General features: G+C 30.0%; 1 protein-coding gene across 1 annotated transcript; it reads right to left on the reverse strand.

The window, feature by feature from the left end:
• Nucleotides 1-9,680: 9,680 nt before the first annotated feature.
• LOC25498479 (expansin-A6) lies at nucleotides 9,681-13,097 on the reverse strand. Its single transcript, XM_013593405.3, has 3 exons — nucleotides 12,873-13,097; nucleotides 11,952-12,270; nucleotides 9,681-10,466 (listed from the first exon to the last, which is right to left on the reverse strand). The coding sequence occupies exons 1-3, from the start codon at nucleotides 13,018-13,020 to the stop codon at nucleotides 10,157-10,159; spliced, it is 777 nt and encodes a 258-aa protein (XP_013448859.1). The 5' UTR covers nucleotides 13,021-13,097; the 3' UTR covers nucleotides 9,681-10,156.
• Between the last annotated feature and the right edge of the window lie 3,916 nt (nucleotides 13,098-17,013).

A 17,013-nucleotide genomic window follows, 5' to 3' on the forward strand; every position in this document is an offset into this window, starting at 1 on the left:
ACAAGTATCTAGTTTTCCATTCATCAATAAAAACAGAAAACCCTGGTAAACCCTGGTTTTGACAATTTCATGCACCTTTTGTGCAATTTGCACCAAGTGTTTTCAACCTTTAAAGGTTCAATTTTTGTGCATGTTACAAGTTTGAAAACCATGTAACTTAGATTATTTGAAGTTATAAATGGCGATTCTAATTCTTTCTCTATTAAAGAGGGAAACTCCATGTACAACCACTATTAGGAAAAGAAAAAAAATTAATGATAGAAATTAGTGACGGAATTAGAGAAGGAATCCATTTTTTCTTTCTAAAAAATTTCATTAATTATTGTTTTTTTAGTAGTGAACAATCAAAGAATTATTTTCCTCTCATACTTTTCTTTTCTGTTGGCTCATTAAAAAAATAATGAATAATGTTATACTTTGATTTACAAAGAAAATAATTTCAATTAGACAAAATATTACTACACTGTGAGGAAACTCCAAAAACACATTAAGAGTAGATTCTGTCTAACATTTTAGCCGTTAATACCTCACTACTCTTCGACGACCGCCCTAATGTAACTTTTAATTAAAAAAAGGAAGAAAAATCATAATAACACTTTGCATCTTTTGGGTTCTTGTTTGTCAAGCTTGGATGTTGAAATATATGTAGCATGATCTTTTGAAATAATATTTGGAACTTGTTTGTTGAAACATAGTGATGGTATTTGAAACTTTATCCATAGTATTATGCTTTTAGAAGATAAGTTTTGGCTGAAACATAATATTTGGTTTTTTTTTAAAAAAAATAAAAAACCATATTGTAAAGGAAGAAAGACAATCTTGCAATGATTCACTTACCATCACCAAAAATGGAAAATAAATTCTTACAAGATTCACATACCATCACTAAGAATGGAAAATAAAAGGAAAAACACATTTGTCAATCATCCAGACCATTTTTTGGGTTCGGATTATATAATTCGGTGACAAAATTAGAAATTCAGAGGATGCGCAAGAAGCTACTGGGGTGAGAAAAGAAAATCTCCAACGAAACATGACAAATGATGGAGAAGACCCAAAAGGTCTAGATGGAGCAAAAATCTTGAAGGCACAATAGGCCCAACTAGAACAGAAAAATCTAGGAAAAATTCTTTTTAGGCCCCTTCAATATCTCTTACGCCCTCCAAAAATATGCTTTTACCTCTAATATACATCCGGTAGATACATCCCGGATGGCTTGAGAGTTATCTCCTGCAGAGTTAGGGAGTTATCTCCCGGATGACTGTTTAGGTTAGCATATACACTTCAACAACCGTAAAAAAAGGATTTATACGAACAAATTATGTAAACAAAGAACTTAAAAAAAAAAAAGTTTAAATATTTGGCATAAATTACTTAAGTCAAATACATAGGTTCCTAACCAAATAAATTACATAGTTTAACATCAAGAACTAGGTGAAAAGTAGGTTTGGATAGCAAATAGGATGGTTTGAAAACTTTGAAACACTAAAATAACGTAACTAACAATTTGCTCATTGTGTTGTCATGTAAATTAGTCATCCGAGAGATAACTCCCTAGCTACGGAATAAATACTAGATTAAAAATGGAATTTTATGGGGCCTAAGAGATATTGAGAGGGCATGAAAAGAAATTATCAAAATCTAGAAAGTTCATCAAGGAAATCATCGTGGACGAAAAGATTTTACTCAACATTGTGCATCCTCCTTGTATCTATGCGGTTGTGATGACCGTTAATTTGGTTCAGTTCGTCCTTCAAGCAAAACAATGTGACATCAATTATGCGAGCAACTACATGCGAGTAACAACAAAAATTGCATATATGGAACTACATGAATTATTTGTCCATAATAAAATGTGTTCAATTCTTGACAATTTGTATCATGTCCTTGGAAATTTATATGTCAATTTTTTTTTATTTTCATCAATGTCATTTTAATAATATACCACTAATTTAAAAAAAAAAAATGTTAAAAACGATCAAATTTTATGATTTGAAATACACCAAAAATGAAGTTTGAATTATATAATCTGAAAATTTGAAGGGCCTATGAGAAGAGGGAAAGGTGAAAAAAAATTCTCTTATTAATTTCTCCAACCATTTTATTTTGCATTCGATTAATCTTCTATTTGGTCATTTTTGTAATTGGCTTTATTGTTTGGGCAATAATAGAGATCTTTTAGAAACACTATAATGCAAATGTACAAAGGTAAAAAATAGCTTTGTCCAATAATAACTGCCACAACTTACTGAAAACCTTGGTGGTTCCATTAATGAACCATGGGATTGAATGAATCAAAAAGTATATAATATACTGTTCAGAAGTTTTTAGAAGTTTTTTTTTTCATGTTTTTTTAAAACAACAAAGATATTTGGAAGTGATGAAAAAACCGTGCTTTGTTTTGAAGTACTATACTTCTAGTGAGTAAAAAACTAATATTATTTGTCTCAATATTTATCGTTTTTGACTCTTTTACACATTAAAAAGATAAAAAATTAAAAATAAAATAAAGATAATGATGATAAAAACTAAAAGTAAACTCCTTAAAAAAAACTAAAAGCACACAACGTTTTAAGAACTAAAAACTAAAAGCATAATGTTACTTCTTCTGATATAGCTCATCTCGAGAACCTCACGACTACTTTGTAAATGTTAAGTTGTTATAGTAACATGTTATTATTTTTATTCAACCACCCCCTAATTTCCGCTAAATTAAATCCAATGGTGGCAAGGAATTCGCGACAGGTTCGTGAGAATTTATTTCGCTGCAAATAGCGGTGCTCTTCTAATTTTATTTATGAAAGACAACAAAAATCAAAAGAGAAATAACTATTTCCTCCTCTTGTATACAAAAAGAAATAACTATTTACAAACATATTTTACCTTCAACTTTTCATGTTTTGCGTGTGTATAAATATCCCAAATATAGTGATTTTAGTTTGAGCACTGCTATTTGCGAAGACATAATTCTCACGAACTGTTACGAATTCCTTTCCACCATTTGATTTACTTTACAAGAAATCATGTGATGGTTGGATAAAAAGATGAGAACATGCTACAGTAACAACTTAACACTTACAAGGTAGTCGTGAGGTTCTCGGGATGAGCTATTTTGCGAGAAGCAGCATTTTTTTCCATAAAAGAATAAAAAAATCTAATACAAAACTTTTTTTTTGGTACAACAAACCCAAAACTTTTAATATACGTATATGTTTAGTCACCATGACATAATAGATAAGAATTTCAATAAATTCGCCATAGGTCAAATAGAAAGCCATAAACCATAAAAAGAGGGTCAAACATAAAGCTTTTGCATATATTCATCTTTGATCATTTTTGTTCCAAGAAAACCTTGGAACCCTCTTAAAAGATAGGTACATGGATGCTAGTATGCTACATCCCCAGTTTTACCTGGAAAATAATCTCAGTTGGATTCTTAGTTTCTGATACCATCAGAGATATTGGATCTAGATATTTTTCTTAACAAATTAATCAACTTGTTCATAGAGTCAAGTAAAAATGCCTCCCTTTTTCTATGTTTGGATGATGAATTTTGTAGAAAAAATTCAAACAAGATTAACTTGTTTTTAAAATTAGAAGAATTGTATAATATATATAAATATATAATTTTCTTACTGAAGATATTAGGACATTAAATTTCATATTTTATTACATAATAATTTATCATTTTATTATTTATTTTATTTTATTACATAATAACTTTTTTACATTAAAACTATCCGTCCAAACATACCGTAGAAACAAAAGATTATTCTTCATGCCCTTGTGTACTTTAATTTGTACGTGATCTTATCAGAATCAAGCTATCTAGTACCATATGCATCATATCTTGCAGACAAATTCCTTGTGTACAACTTAAGCCATTTAAGAGAAGAAAAGTGTGTTGCAAAAACGAGATTCTAAGCTAGCACAAATTGGTTGGGCTCAATGCAAAGACATTTCAACGGCTAAACTTCATTGCACTGTAATTTGCATGCTGAGTGGTTTAGGGTTTTATATTTTTCTTAAAAAAAATATATATATAATTTCATGAGATAAGAGTTACTTGAATATTCCCTCAAAAAAAAAAAAGAGTTATATATTTCGTTTGATTATCTTGCGATAATGTCTTCTACACGTAGCAATATTTTAATTGACCGCAAAGTTGAATGTCGAACTATGATTTATACCGTCCATTTTATTGTTATTAAGCTTTGTCAAATTATAGTGGTGTGTCAATATTCATATGGAATCAACATATATCTTCAGATAAAACTTAAGGGCCACAAACCGATTATGCAAATTAAATAGCAATATAGCAGTAAAGTAGGATATGAAACTTGTGGACACAAGAAAAGTATAACAAAATTCACTACGTTGGTTTGCATATCAAATCTTTTTTCTTCATTTTGGAATCAATTTAGAACATAATTTCAGCAGTTGGGTTTGAATTGATGGCGTAGGCCTAAATTCAGTCCTTATGTATGAAAGCACGGATGCAAATACGGATAGTGGATACGACATCGACACTATCACGCTGAGACCGCTAATAATTTGAAAAAAATCACATAATTCAGTGTAATCGTATGTATGAGTGTCGTATTTGTATTAAACATCGACGCATATTCGACACCCCACCTAATCCGAGGAGTGTCCGTGCTTTATTGCTCATCGACTTTTCAAACAAGAGTTAGCCTTATATTAAGTGAGTAAGGTTCATACTTGAATGTGGAAATTGTATAAGATTGACTAAAATACAATATTATTAAGGAAAAAATTTAGGTTCATCTCCTAAAATATTTGTTGTGCTATTTACTATTACGAGTTTTTATTCAAGTAAAAAATAATTTAAAATATTCATAATAATTACCTTGATTATCTCACATCAACAGTTTTTTAAAATTTGGTTATAATCACTAAAAATATTTTAAGGTAAGAAAAAAAAACTAGACGAAAAACACATGAAAACGGGGACTAAAGTTTTTTCTAATATATAAACTCTTTTAAAATTATGTGGTTGTTCTATCAGACTTCGATCATTATTTTGGATATATCGTAATATGATTTCAGCATTGCTATACATCGCGAGGCATATTATCCCAACGGAATCACGACACCATTGTCGTGAAAATTTCGCTAGTTTATCCGTCGGATAACTAGCATTATTCATATGATTTATGTAAACTATCCATATGAATATATTTAAATGGTAAAATATAAATGGAAGTCGGTGTAAACTATTTTACACCAGATATACATGCAAATTAAATTATGTAAGATTCTCTTAACTTTAGAGACAGAAATACAAAACGCCTAGTGTATGTTAATGTTACTTTTTAGTTGGACCACGTAACTACTAACAGAAACTTTACAAGAAAGTTACTAAGATAACAAGTCTTGAATAAACATAAAAAAGTTAACAATAAAAGTGGAAAGAAGTTAATTAACAATTAAGTATTAGGTTGAAGTAGAATTACACTTGATTTTGAATTCATCTCGTTTGAGCTATATGCAATTTTAGTACCTCTAGTATTTATTAAGAGATTTTAGTCTCTCTATTTGAAAGCATAATCAAATATGATCCTATCCTTTGATAGAATAAAATATGATCCTATCAGTAGTTTTCTTTGACATAAATTCATTAAAGTCTCCTTGTTAATATATTTAGGAATTTGATAAAGTATATGTTTGTTTGCACACGGGCCTTTGAATTCTTGTGTCCCCAATGTAAAGTTATTTGTGTTGGAAATCAAGTGTCATGATTATGTTGCTAAATAAATCATATCATTGATCTCATCATTAGTTATGTGTGTTGGAAACGTTGGAAATATAAGACAGTAGATTCATGTATCTAATGTTTTAAAGTTTTGCGTACAGATGTGGTGATTAATTTTTTTAGTAGATCCGGACGTTTAGCTCTCGACGCTACTCGATCTCCCCAATATTTTGAGAAAGTCAAATTCTTTGTAATGAGCGACCATGTAGTGTGGATCATATACATTTACTGAGAAAACAAATCCGATTGTGTAAAATGTGAGATTAGTATTTCAAGAGAGAGAACACACACTTAATTGGGTTGGCTTGGTGGTATTGGCTTAAGACTTAGGGTTTTGCTCCTCCTCAAGGTCTTAAGTTCGATTCTCACCGATGCAAATTTGAATGAGCTAATTTAGCTTCTTAAAAAAAGTTATAGACCATGGAATAAGGACCATGGAGTGAAAAAGTTATAGACTAAGGAAGTTAGATTCATGAGTCACACACACTACCAAAATATTCCTCTAACTTTAACTTCCAAATATCACTCACACGATTCCTTCTTTTCCACTATCATTCATGTTCACATTTGGCAACCGTCAAGATATGGATGAAAAGGGTGAATGAATCAGTTTAATTTGTAGAAAGAAAAGTAGTATGCAAGCAACTCTTTTTTGTTGCATAAACTTTTTAGTAACAACTTTATAACTTTTATTTTCTTGGTAAAATAATTACTTTATAACTAATATATGCTTTGGAGATGGGTCTAGCCGTTTAGGTATTATTTTATTAAAAAAAAATTTAAGAGTGCTTTGATATTTTTCTTCCTCACCATCATCCCACTATATGTGTGTTATTCTCATCAACCATTCACAACAACTAGCTATAGCCTAGCTAGGTATAAGCATGCACATTTTGCTCTCTTTATTCCCTTGCATAGGTGCTATTAATATCTTTGTCTCGTTGATATGATTTCTTAACATAATCAATTATGGCAAGGGATATTAAAACCAATTTGGGTGTGCAACCATTTTGCAATTGAATATGAGTAGGTGACCTATAATATATTGGTAACAATTTATAAGTTATAAGTGTTAATTAAGTTTTTCATGCATTTTGAAAATATAAGTGTTTTTGTCCCAATATATTTTAAATATGTTTTTTTTAATATTTTCTAAATATGTTGTTCGTGATCCTTGTAGTTAACATCGGAGACTAAAACCGAATTTTAAAGGTTACAAATGGTATATTTAAAAGTTTAAATGATGTGTTGGGGTGCGAGTTCGAGTTTGAATCATCCAACTCTCCACACTTAATGAGTGTTTGGCATGATATTACATCAAACGAAATTACGGAAGACTCTCACGTTAACGCTAAAGTTAAGAATTTAAGCTTCTCATTTTTCACGTTCAGGAAAACAACAAACGTGAGTTTGGAACTTACGTCGGCTAACCAAACATCCGCTTAATATGTGGAATTATCACCACTAAGCTATTTAATTTGGAAACAAAATAAAAATAAATTAGACAAATTAAAGAACAAATAGTTTTTCTAAAGAAACAAAAATATCTAACAAAATGCCAAAAATATGGATAATAACATGACAATTCTCATTACCATGCATGAAAACGAAATTAGGGTAACATAGCTTCTGATAGACTCGTTGTTCTTACTTTTTAACTGAAAAATCGCGTGGCAACACCATGTATCATTTTTGTGGAAAAAAGAAAATGACCACACATGAAAACGATTGTTTCGCTCATACTTTTAAGGCAAACTTTTTCTTTGCTTTTCTTTATTAAAAAAGTGAGCTCAAAGAATATAAATTGAATGAGGAAAAAAAAAACTTACTTCACGTTGATTAGTTGATGAGGTCAAGACATATCCTCCAAAGACTTACTCAACTTCCATTATCGACGTGGAAACCTCTTTGATGGATGATATATAAGTATCAGGTAAGCCATCTACGAGTATGTGGGGGTTGTGTAGCTCAACTCATTTGTTGAGGAGTTTAAGGTCCAAACGGAGAAAAAAAACTAATATATTAACTTTTGTCATTAAAAAATAACCATTTTTTAGTTTAGACCTCCCCTAATCTTGGTGAACCTTCTAAACCAACTAAACTAAACTTTCTTTTATAAAACAAAAAAAAAACTTGAACCCTTTGTCCATTTATCCTAAGAATTTTAATTTGTTAAAAGTGTGAATTTCATCCCTTAACAATTAATAGTGCAAGTTTGGCAAAGTTACAAGTTGGTTTACCTTTCTTCTTTCCCAAATCAACATTTTTCCATATTTAAGGTTAGAGTTTTCCCAAATAAAAAATCCTCATCTTTCTCAAATTTCTATCGATTATGTAATAACTAATTAGAATGCCTAGTCAAGAACATGTGCACAATGTGAAGGATGAAAACCACTGCAGCCATTCATTTCCTCTTTCTTTGTTCTTTGTTAGTCTTTCCCTTCTATCTTTCAATCCTATTCTTTTTTTAAATGTTCACATTCCCACTTTTCACTTCTAGTTCACTCATGATAGAAACACACATTTGTAAATATGGTGAGTTGTAGAGTGTGATGGAGCAGACCCAACTTGTATTAATGTTGTCAAGTTAAGTGTATGTTTGATTCTACGATCTCAGAAATTGATTTTGAGTGGATTGAGTTTGGTAAAAATTGAGTTGAAGATAAAAAGATTTATGTTTGGATACATTCTCGTAAAAGTGAATTGAAAAATAAATTTAAGTGTAAAAATTAATTCTAGAATTAGAAGCTATAATTTCTTCTTATTTTTTGGTTATTGTGATATTGATATGAAGTTTTCGTCGCCGCTTAGCAGTGACTAATCTCCGTCAGAGAATTTGTGGGACACGCAAGGTGGGTTCTTCCTTCACAATAGAATTAGGAATCGAAACCTATAAGCACATGTTTAAAGAGCTCAAGTCTCTTATCACTTGGACCAATTCATTTTTGTAGAAGCTATAATTTCTAACTTCAAATAAAATCAATTTTTGAAAACAAAATCAATTCTATTCGAGAGTAACCAAACATATCAAAATCAATTATACATCTTTAGAATCAATTTTAGCTACTTCAAGAGTGGAGTCAAACCTAAATTAAGTGACTTAATTGACCGTTTTAAAAGTTAAAAGATCAATTTACTATTAGCTAAAAAGCTACACACTAATGTGAGGTGAATTGCCACTTAGAAGAAGAATGAGAATGTATGAGTGAATAACTAAGTAAACTTTATTCAAGGTAGAAGTTGTAAAAATGCATGATGAAATATGTAGTGCAATAAATAACCCCTTTATATAGAATGAATTATGCTAACTAACTATGGTTACTCGACTATCAAGTAAACTTTATGATCAAGTTAATATCTAATCAACTAACTCAATCTTATTAAACTAACTTCTGTCTAATAACTAAATATTTACAAATAATTTGAATTATTAAACCAATATTTACAAATAAAAAACAAGAGTTATATAGATAACTAAGCCTTTAAATTTGAAAGTCTTATGTAAAGACCCCGAGCACTCTGAAACTTCATAAGCCACTGATTTTAGGTTTATATCACACAATTTTTCCTTAAAGTGTAATTTGTTGTCTAAAGTAAACTTAAGGAAAAATTAATGGACGTTATAATTAATCAATATTTTATACAACTTAGTATACTAAAATAAACTATATTTTTCAAAATTTGATCATTATCTAATTCTGTAAATCAATAATCAGTTTAATTTCTCCATTGTTCAAATCATGAAATCCCAAAACCATATGGATTCATTCTTTAGTTGAATTTTAAGCAATGATTATTATTTAATTAAAAATGAAAGCTTAACAACCAAGTCAAAATTAACAAGCAACAAATGGTAACAACTAACAAAATCTCAACTAACAATTATAACAAAAAAGAGCAATTATAACAACTTAAATATATTATATCATTATTTATAAGGTAGCAAACTTTAGTTGATAATAATAAAACTAGAGCTGCGGGTTACATGTTCATTATCCTTGCAACCTCTTCAACCCTATACACACTTTTAAGTAAAAAAAAAAAAAACATAAAGAAATGGGTTTCAATGCTGGGTAATAAATATACCAGCATCACCCATCACATTACACTTTATAACATTTAATACAAACACCCCCCTCCCATTCATATATTAAACTAATAATATAAAATAAACTTACTTTCATTTCACTTTCACCTTTACTTTTCCTAAAACTACCCAACTTTAACTTTCTTTTTGAAACCCTACTACTACTATATACCCACTTCAAATTTTTCCCGGGAAAATAAAGGAAAATTTGAAGGAGGGAAACTTAAACAAACAAGTCAAAAATAGGACAATAGAAAGTAATGGTTTTTGTTTAAATTTTATTTTCCTTCTTTTTAGACTCGGAAATTTTTTCCGGTGAAGGTTTGTCCAAATTGCCAATGAGGTGGTGCAATGTTCATCGATGTTGATGTACGACGGTCACTGCCGGTAACCCTAAAAGAAAGAGCCTGACCAACAAAAACTGCGTTGGATTGCCAGTTTTGCCCCCAGTTACGACTCATTGGCATCCATGCGGTGTTGGTTCCTTTAACACTCACGCGGATGATATCCCCTGCACCCGCGACGTTGGTGACTAGAACCAAGTTGAAGTAACGGAAACCGTTGATTGTGAATCTTATGCCTCCTGCTTTTCTACATGGTACCCTGCAATTCAATCAAATAAAACTATATCAAAACATTGTATTAATAAAAAATGGAAATTATTTTGTTCCAATGCAATGTATATCAAAGCATAAATAATGATATGACATGTGCCATACTGTCCAACTAATGTATAATATGCAATAAAAATATTTTACTAAAATAGTTAAATGTAACTATCAAATTTTAAATTAAACAAATTAGGAATGATTCATGTGGTTGAACTGAATTATTATTATTCTAGGAATTTGAACTAAGTGAGTGAGGTACTTGTAATTTTTATTTGATGTTACAAAGCCCCAAAAAATTGAACCTTTTTCTAAGGATGTGTGACCTAACATAGGTATGGAACTGTTAAAGATGTTTCTTCTGACTATAAATCCAGATTTTCCGGAATTATGTATTTTTCTATAAGATAGATAATTACTAACATACCCTCAAAGTACTAAAGTGAAAAAAGTGCTAGAATGACTATAATACCCCAAAAGAAAGGTTATTTTAGTCATTTGGCACTGACCACCGAAACAGTAAAGCATATGTACCAAAACACCGAAAGAACACAAAAGTGATAAAGAACACAATGAATTTAAATGAATTTGGTAACATTTTAATTTCACAAATAAGAATCAAATTAAAATAAACTTTCACCAAATTAGTTTTTTTTAACTATACACGAAATATACATCTAATTGCAATATTAGTAACCTTAATGGTCCTTATGAAAAGTTTAACACAAATATTTATTACTCAACATGGCTAGAAGGAAAAATTGTCTCTTGGTTCCTATTAATGTGTGTGAAATCGACAAAACAGTTGAATGGGACTATGATAAAACAGCTGAGGAGATTCTAACACAATTTCTTGTTTGTTTCCTAAGAAAACAAACAATATTGGAAAGAAAACTTTGGCAAAAAAAAGCAAACTTTTTTTCACATTTTCTGTGTTTTGTACTATCTGTGGGGGCGGTTCCTTAACTATGCAAGCTCATAATTTCAGAAATTTCCAAAAAGAAAATTACTTATTTATTACAAGTCATTTATTAATAAATCAAAAAACTAGTAGTGTATTTAATACTCTATTTAATAATCTTTAATGTATAAATATGTCAAAGTTTAATTTTTCATCATGTATTTATAAGAAAAAATAAATATATTTCGTCATTTTAAAATGACTCGTTTAATTTATAAATGTCGAAATTGTTAAATCAGATATATGGAACGTTTTGGGTTCTCACTCAAACCCTAGACTAACTTTATGTGCATGAATTCATGTGATGTTTACCACTTTATCTACGGATACGACAGTTATTTTAAAGGAATCATTTAAGGAAGAAATGAAAGAAAAAGAAAAGAAAGAACAAAATTCTCTTTCAAGCTTAATTTTGTTCCCTTATTTTCTGCACTACAAAACAATGAAAAAGTTTTGAACTTGAAAGCAACCCAACAAAGCAAAACCAAAGACAAAAGAAGGGTTTGTGATCAAACTCACCGGCGGTAAGCGACGGGGACGATTCCGGCACGATATTGAGCGATCTTAAGGAACATAGGCATAGCAAGATCAAAGTGAGGTCTAGGTGGGTTGCACCAGCCACCATTGTCACTAGGTTGAGCAAAATTTGGAGGGCAAAAGTTTGTTGCAGTGATCAAGATTGATGGGTTTCCAGGGTTACACCAACGTGGATCTTGATCACACTTGAGTTCAAAACATGCTCCACAACTTAAGCCATTGTTGAATAGTGCTGTGCTTAGTGCTGCTGTGTTTACTCCATAGCCTTGGCTGTATAGGTTCCCATATCCACAAGCACCGCCTGAAAATACCCAAAAAATATAATAATAATTAACTTAAAGGTCATTGCTTCTGTTGCAGACACCGACACCAGACATGACATTGATCACACTTGACATTAGTAAAAGTTTAAAAAAATTAATAAATTAACAGAATGTTTATGTGTGTCAAGGTCGTGTAAGATATCAGCGAACACGTCTTCAATCAAAAGTGTTGTAGAAGTAATTAAAAAAATTGATAAAAAGGTACAGTTGAGTTTTTTGTGTTATCATGAAATGGAAAAATTTGATGAAAAGATTGCAACTTTATGTTATGGAAATGGGTTTTGAGTATAAGGGTAGCATAAAAATTAAAACTTGGTTAATACTAGAAATGGGCTTGGAGAATGGATATGAAATTATGAAACAGAACATTTTAACAGGAAAATGTAAATAAAAATAGGAATTTAGCTAAATATGCTTCAAGAATTGTTGCATGTGAGTATTTTTTGTGTGAAATTGATAATGCAAAATGGTTAGTGGAGTGATGAATAAGAAGTTGGAGGTGATTTGAGGAAAAGGGTAGTAGAAAACAGAACAAAACAGGGGAAAACAGAGGAAAAACAGAGTTTGAAGTTTGTTATACCCATTGTTCCAGAGGCATCACTACCACCATAGAAAGTAGCATGAGCACTTGTCCAAGGGCCACCACTATAAACACCAGGGATTCTAGCAGTTGTTGCAGCAAAAAGTGATGCTAATGATGCAATGGTGAGGAGAAGAATTCCAGCCATTGCAAGAGAGAGAGAAAGGGTTAGTTAGAGAGAGAGAGAGAGAGAGAGGAGGGATGTGTTGTTTGATTTGGGGATGAGTGGAAAGTGTGAAGGTGAGGGGGTACTTATGGAGGGAGGCTAAGGAGTGGTGGAATTAGGTTATGGACCTGCAGGTGCAGTAGTTTTTTTTTTTTTTTTTTTTTTTTAAGTTATTACTCACCATCTAATTAATGGGCCTTCTATTCAAAAAAAAAAAAAAAAAACTACTTTGCTTTTCTCTTTTACATGTGATCCTATAGTCTTTTTTGTTTTATGGTGAATGTGATTTTATTGTTGGAAATTGGAATTGGAATTTTGATTATATTTTTATTTTTTCTTTCTCTGTTGTTTTGATTTTTGTGTTAATAGCTCTTTTCCTTTATAAAATTATGGTTGTCCTAAAAATTACCTATCAAATAATTTTTTTTTTTGTTACAGCTATCAAATGGTTGTTCAAATAACACAACTCTAATAAAATATAAACAAAATTATTTTATAACTTCTTTTTCAAGTAGTTTAGTGGGTGTCCTGAGTTCTAACATCAATCCCTGCCTAAATTAATTATTATTTATTAATAAAATATAAACAAATTTTAACAACTATTCTCCATTATACTATTTAAGACTAGTATTCTTCTTGAGCGAATTGCAATCCATTGTGATTCATTTTGGTTCGAGAAATTAATGTATACAATTGCATATAGAAAAGATTCGGTTCACATAAAAAATAGTATCTCTAAGATATATTTAATTTAATTTAACCTTTTACATATATGGTGGTTAAATTTGACACGGGTCTCCTTAAAAATTTTAAGGCTCCTGCATGTCCAAGGTTGGATTGAAACTCATGACCTTGGTTAAGTTAGAAGAGACATATGTCATCCCATCAAAATTATGTGATGATCACATAGCGAACTATTCTTTTCTCTTTCAATTTATATTGCTTTTGATATCAAATTGGTAAAGCTTTCTAATTTTTGGTTGTATATTTTGATGGGAAATAACCCGAATCTTCTTATTTTGGGAGTTTCTAATAATTATTATTTTGAAGGTTCTTATTTTACTCAATTTGGAAGCATTTTTTGTAATAATTTAATTGGTTAGTTTTTTTGTTTTGTTTTACCTTTTCTTACAAGAAATGTTTTTGGGGGCCATCTATCTATTATTAATAGAAACATGAACTGATGTGCATGTGCATCACACATGCTTCTTCCTGATGTTATACTGTTTAAGGTCAGAATGAGCAATGCAAGTTGAAGATCAATTTAGGGAGAAGTAATGGCAAAAAGCACATGATGCATTGCATCATTTAAAGACATAAGCAACAAAAAAATTGATATGTGAGAATATGCAGGTCCCGCTCTTGATTTCACGCTATTACCATGATTCGTGTTATCCACAATGCAAGCAAAGTTTAGTTTTATTTAAAAGTTATTTAACATCCAATTTGTTGTGGGCCTCTTATTTAGCAAGGGTAATGTTATTCAGTGCCCATCAAGTGTTTCGGGTATTGGTTAAGGAGTATTAAATGAACAAATTTCATTTATTTTACTTTAATTAAAGTGATAAATAAGACAATTAATTAAAAGAAAAAATATATATATTTAATACTCTATCAAATTTCCTATTTTGTTTTGAAGAATATTTTGTAATTTTTACAAATCTGATGATTTTTGTATTTGATATGAAATGGTAAAGGAAATTTGACGGACTATTAAATACAACTTTTTTTTATATTTTAATTAGTTACTTTATTTATCACTTTAATTAAAATAAAATAAATGGAATTGTTCATTTATTGCTCCTTAACCGGTGTCTCCGGGACACCGGTTAGGAACACCCTTTGAGCAATATCAATTACGACAAACTGTTTATTTTGATCATAATGAAGTGAATGTCATCATATTTATACTTTGGGTCATAAATAAACAAAGAAAAGAAAAGAAAAGGGAAAGGTTAACGAATGTTTCTGAGATATTTTTAAGACCTTTAAATGATACTATTTTTATGAAAATATGTGTATTCATTATAATGAAAATTGAAATATTTGATTATTTATGATCGATGTTCTTATGTCGAAAAAGTTGTTTTTTACATTTTTAATGTGTTTATTTATAACTTCTTAACAAATGTCTTCGGGACATTTGTCAAAAAAATATATGTTGTAAGTATACTAGTTAACATTTTGGGTTAATAGTGTTTTACCCTTGTAATATAGGTCATTTTCGGTTTTCCACCCTGTAAATTTTTTTTTGTTTTTTCGTTCTTGTAATTTTTTTTGGACCTTCATGGCAAATTCCGCCCCCTGTAATTTGAGAAAGTTTTAGTTTACCCCATTGTAGTTTGAGCAAATTTTGGTTTACCTCCTGGTAATTTGAGCAAATTTCGGTTTACTCTCTTACCATATCATTGATTTTGCACAGTTAGATGGCCTAGGGAGGTATTTTGAAACAATTTTTTTTTATAAGGACCGAATCCAAAAAAAAAAATTATAGGGGGCAAATCCGAAAATGGCTTATATTACAGGGGTGTAAAACACTATTAATCCTACCATTTTTCATCAAATATAGGGTCGGGGCCGTCCCTATGAAACTGGAGGCTTGATTCTCATAGTAAAAATAGGCCCCTAATAAAAAAAACGTACAATTTTTTTTTAAAAGATTCATCTTCTATTTAAATTGAAAATACTACTCGTATAATTATTATTAGTCACTGAAATCAAAATTAGAAATTATTTTTACTACAGACGTGTTTTTTAACTTATAAATAGAAACATGAAACATGATTTTTTACTTAGAAATTGAAACATAAAACATGTTTATTTTTCTTTTTTGAGTGCGGTCGGGATATTGAGCAATAATTTTTTTCTTGAGACCCATCACTTTAAGAGGCCCAGCTCGGTTGAACTCTTTGCACTCCCCTAAAGAACGGCCTTGTATAGGGTATCGAACTTGAGACCTTGATGAGGAACACGCTCTCGGTTCCCAAGTCAATACCACCAAATCAACCTAAATGAATTGTTCATTAAAAACTCTCAATTAAAAAATTATTTGTTAGAAAAATTAAATACTTTAATTTTCAAATGCATGAGTTTTCATGAAAACTTACTATATTAAAGAGTATTTTCAGGACTCATATTATAATTGTGTGCAACACATAATTTGTCCAAAAATAGAGTGCAAATAAAATTAAAACAATGGGCTCATCATTATACTAATTTTTTAAATATTTTTCTCCACATAGTTTTCGTTGTCCCCAAGTTGTACTAGTTCAATTGATCAAAAGATCGAAATTTTAAATTTAGATTTGTCATCAAGGTTTAAACGCAAACTCTTCTATTTGTCAGTCTGAGTTTTTAGTGGCTATTATCGTTTCATATATCTACTACCAAAAATTAGTAATAGTTTTTTTTTAAGGAGTGATAATTTTCTTTTAAAAATAATATATTTAAAAATAATTTTGCTATTTGTTTTGAAAAAGAAGATTGTTCAGATTTATAAGTAAGTATATGAAATATTACTTCAAAATGATAGAAACAAAAACTTTCACTCATCCCTCAAGCAGGGCTGGTCCTAAGTATATCAAATAATAAAATTGTGCCCTTTTAGTTATTTCAATAGTTTTTTTCTTACATTTTTTGTTGCAAAAGATTTATTTATAATTAAAGTTTTCTAAAAATATATTCTCAATATAATTAATCAAACGGAATTAAAAGATACATATCTATATAATATTAACTACTAAATAAAAATAATAATTTTAATGTCCTTAAAAAAGTAGTATCCTGAGCTGCCACCTCTCCTGTCCACCCTTAAAGCCACCCCTGCTCCGAAGCATACTTACTTATGAAGATTATGCAAATTATGCATACGAGTAAGATATATGAAATATTTATTACTTGAGTAAAACTTTTACTCATCTCCCAAGTATACTTACTTATATATGATGAGTAAAAGTGAAGTGATACATAATTACA

Source organism: Medicago truncatula, chromosome 7, assembly GCF_003473485.1.
Source record: "Medicago truncatula cultivar Jemalong A17 chromosome 7, MtrunA17r5.0-ANR, whole genome shotgun sequence".
In the NCBI taxonomy this organism is placed as follows: domain Eukaryota; kingdom Viridiplantae; phylum Streptophyta; class Magnoliopsida; order Fabales; family Fabaceae; genus Medicago; species Medicago truncatula.

Coding starts and splice junctions, on each gene's coding strand:
- LOC25498479 (XM_013593405.3), bottom strand. CDS start 13,020: ATGGCTGGAATTCTTCTCCTCACCATTGCATCATTAGCATCACTTTTT. Junction 12,271..12,872: donor TGATGCCTCTGGAACAATGG/GTATAACAAACT, acceptor GGGTATTTTCAG/GCGGTGCTTGTGGATATGGG. Junction 10,467..11,951: donor GTCCCCGTCGCTTACCGCCG/GTGAGTTTGATC, acceptor ATTGAATTGCAG/GGTACCATGTAGAAAAGCAG.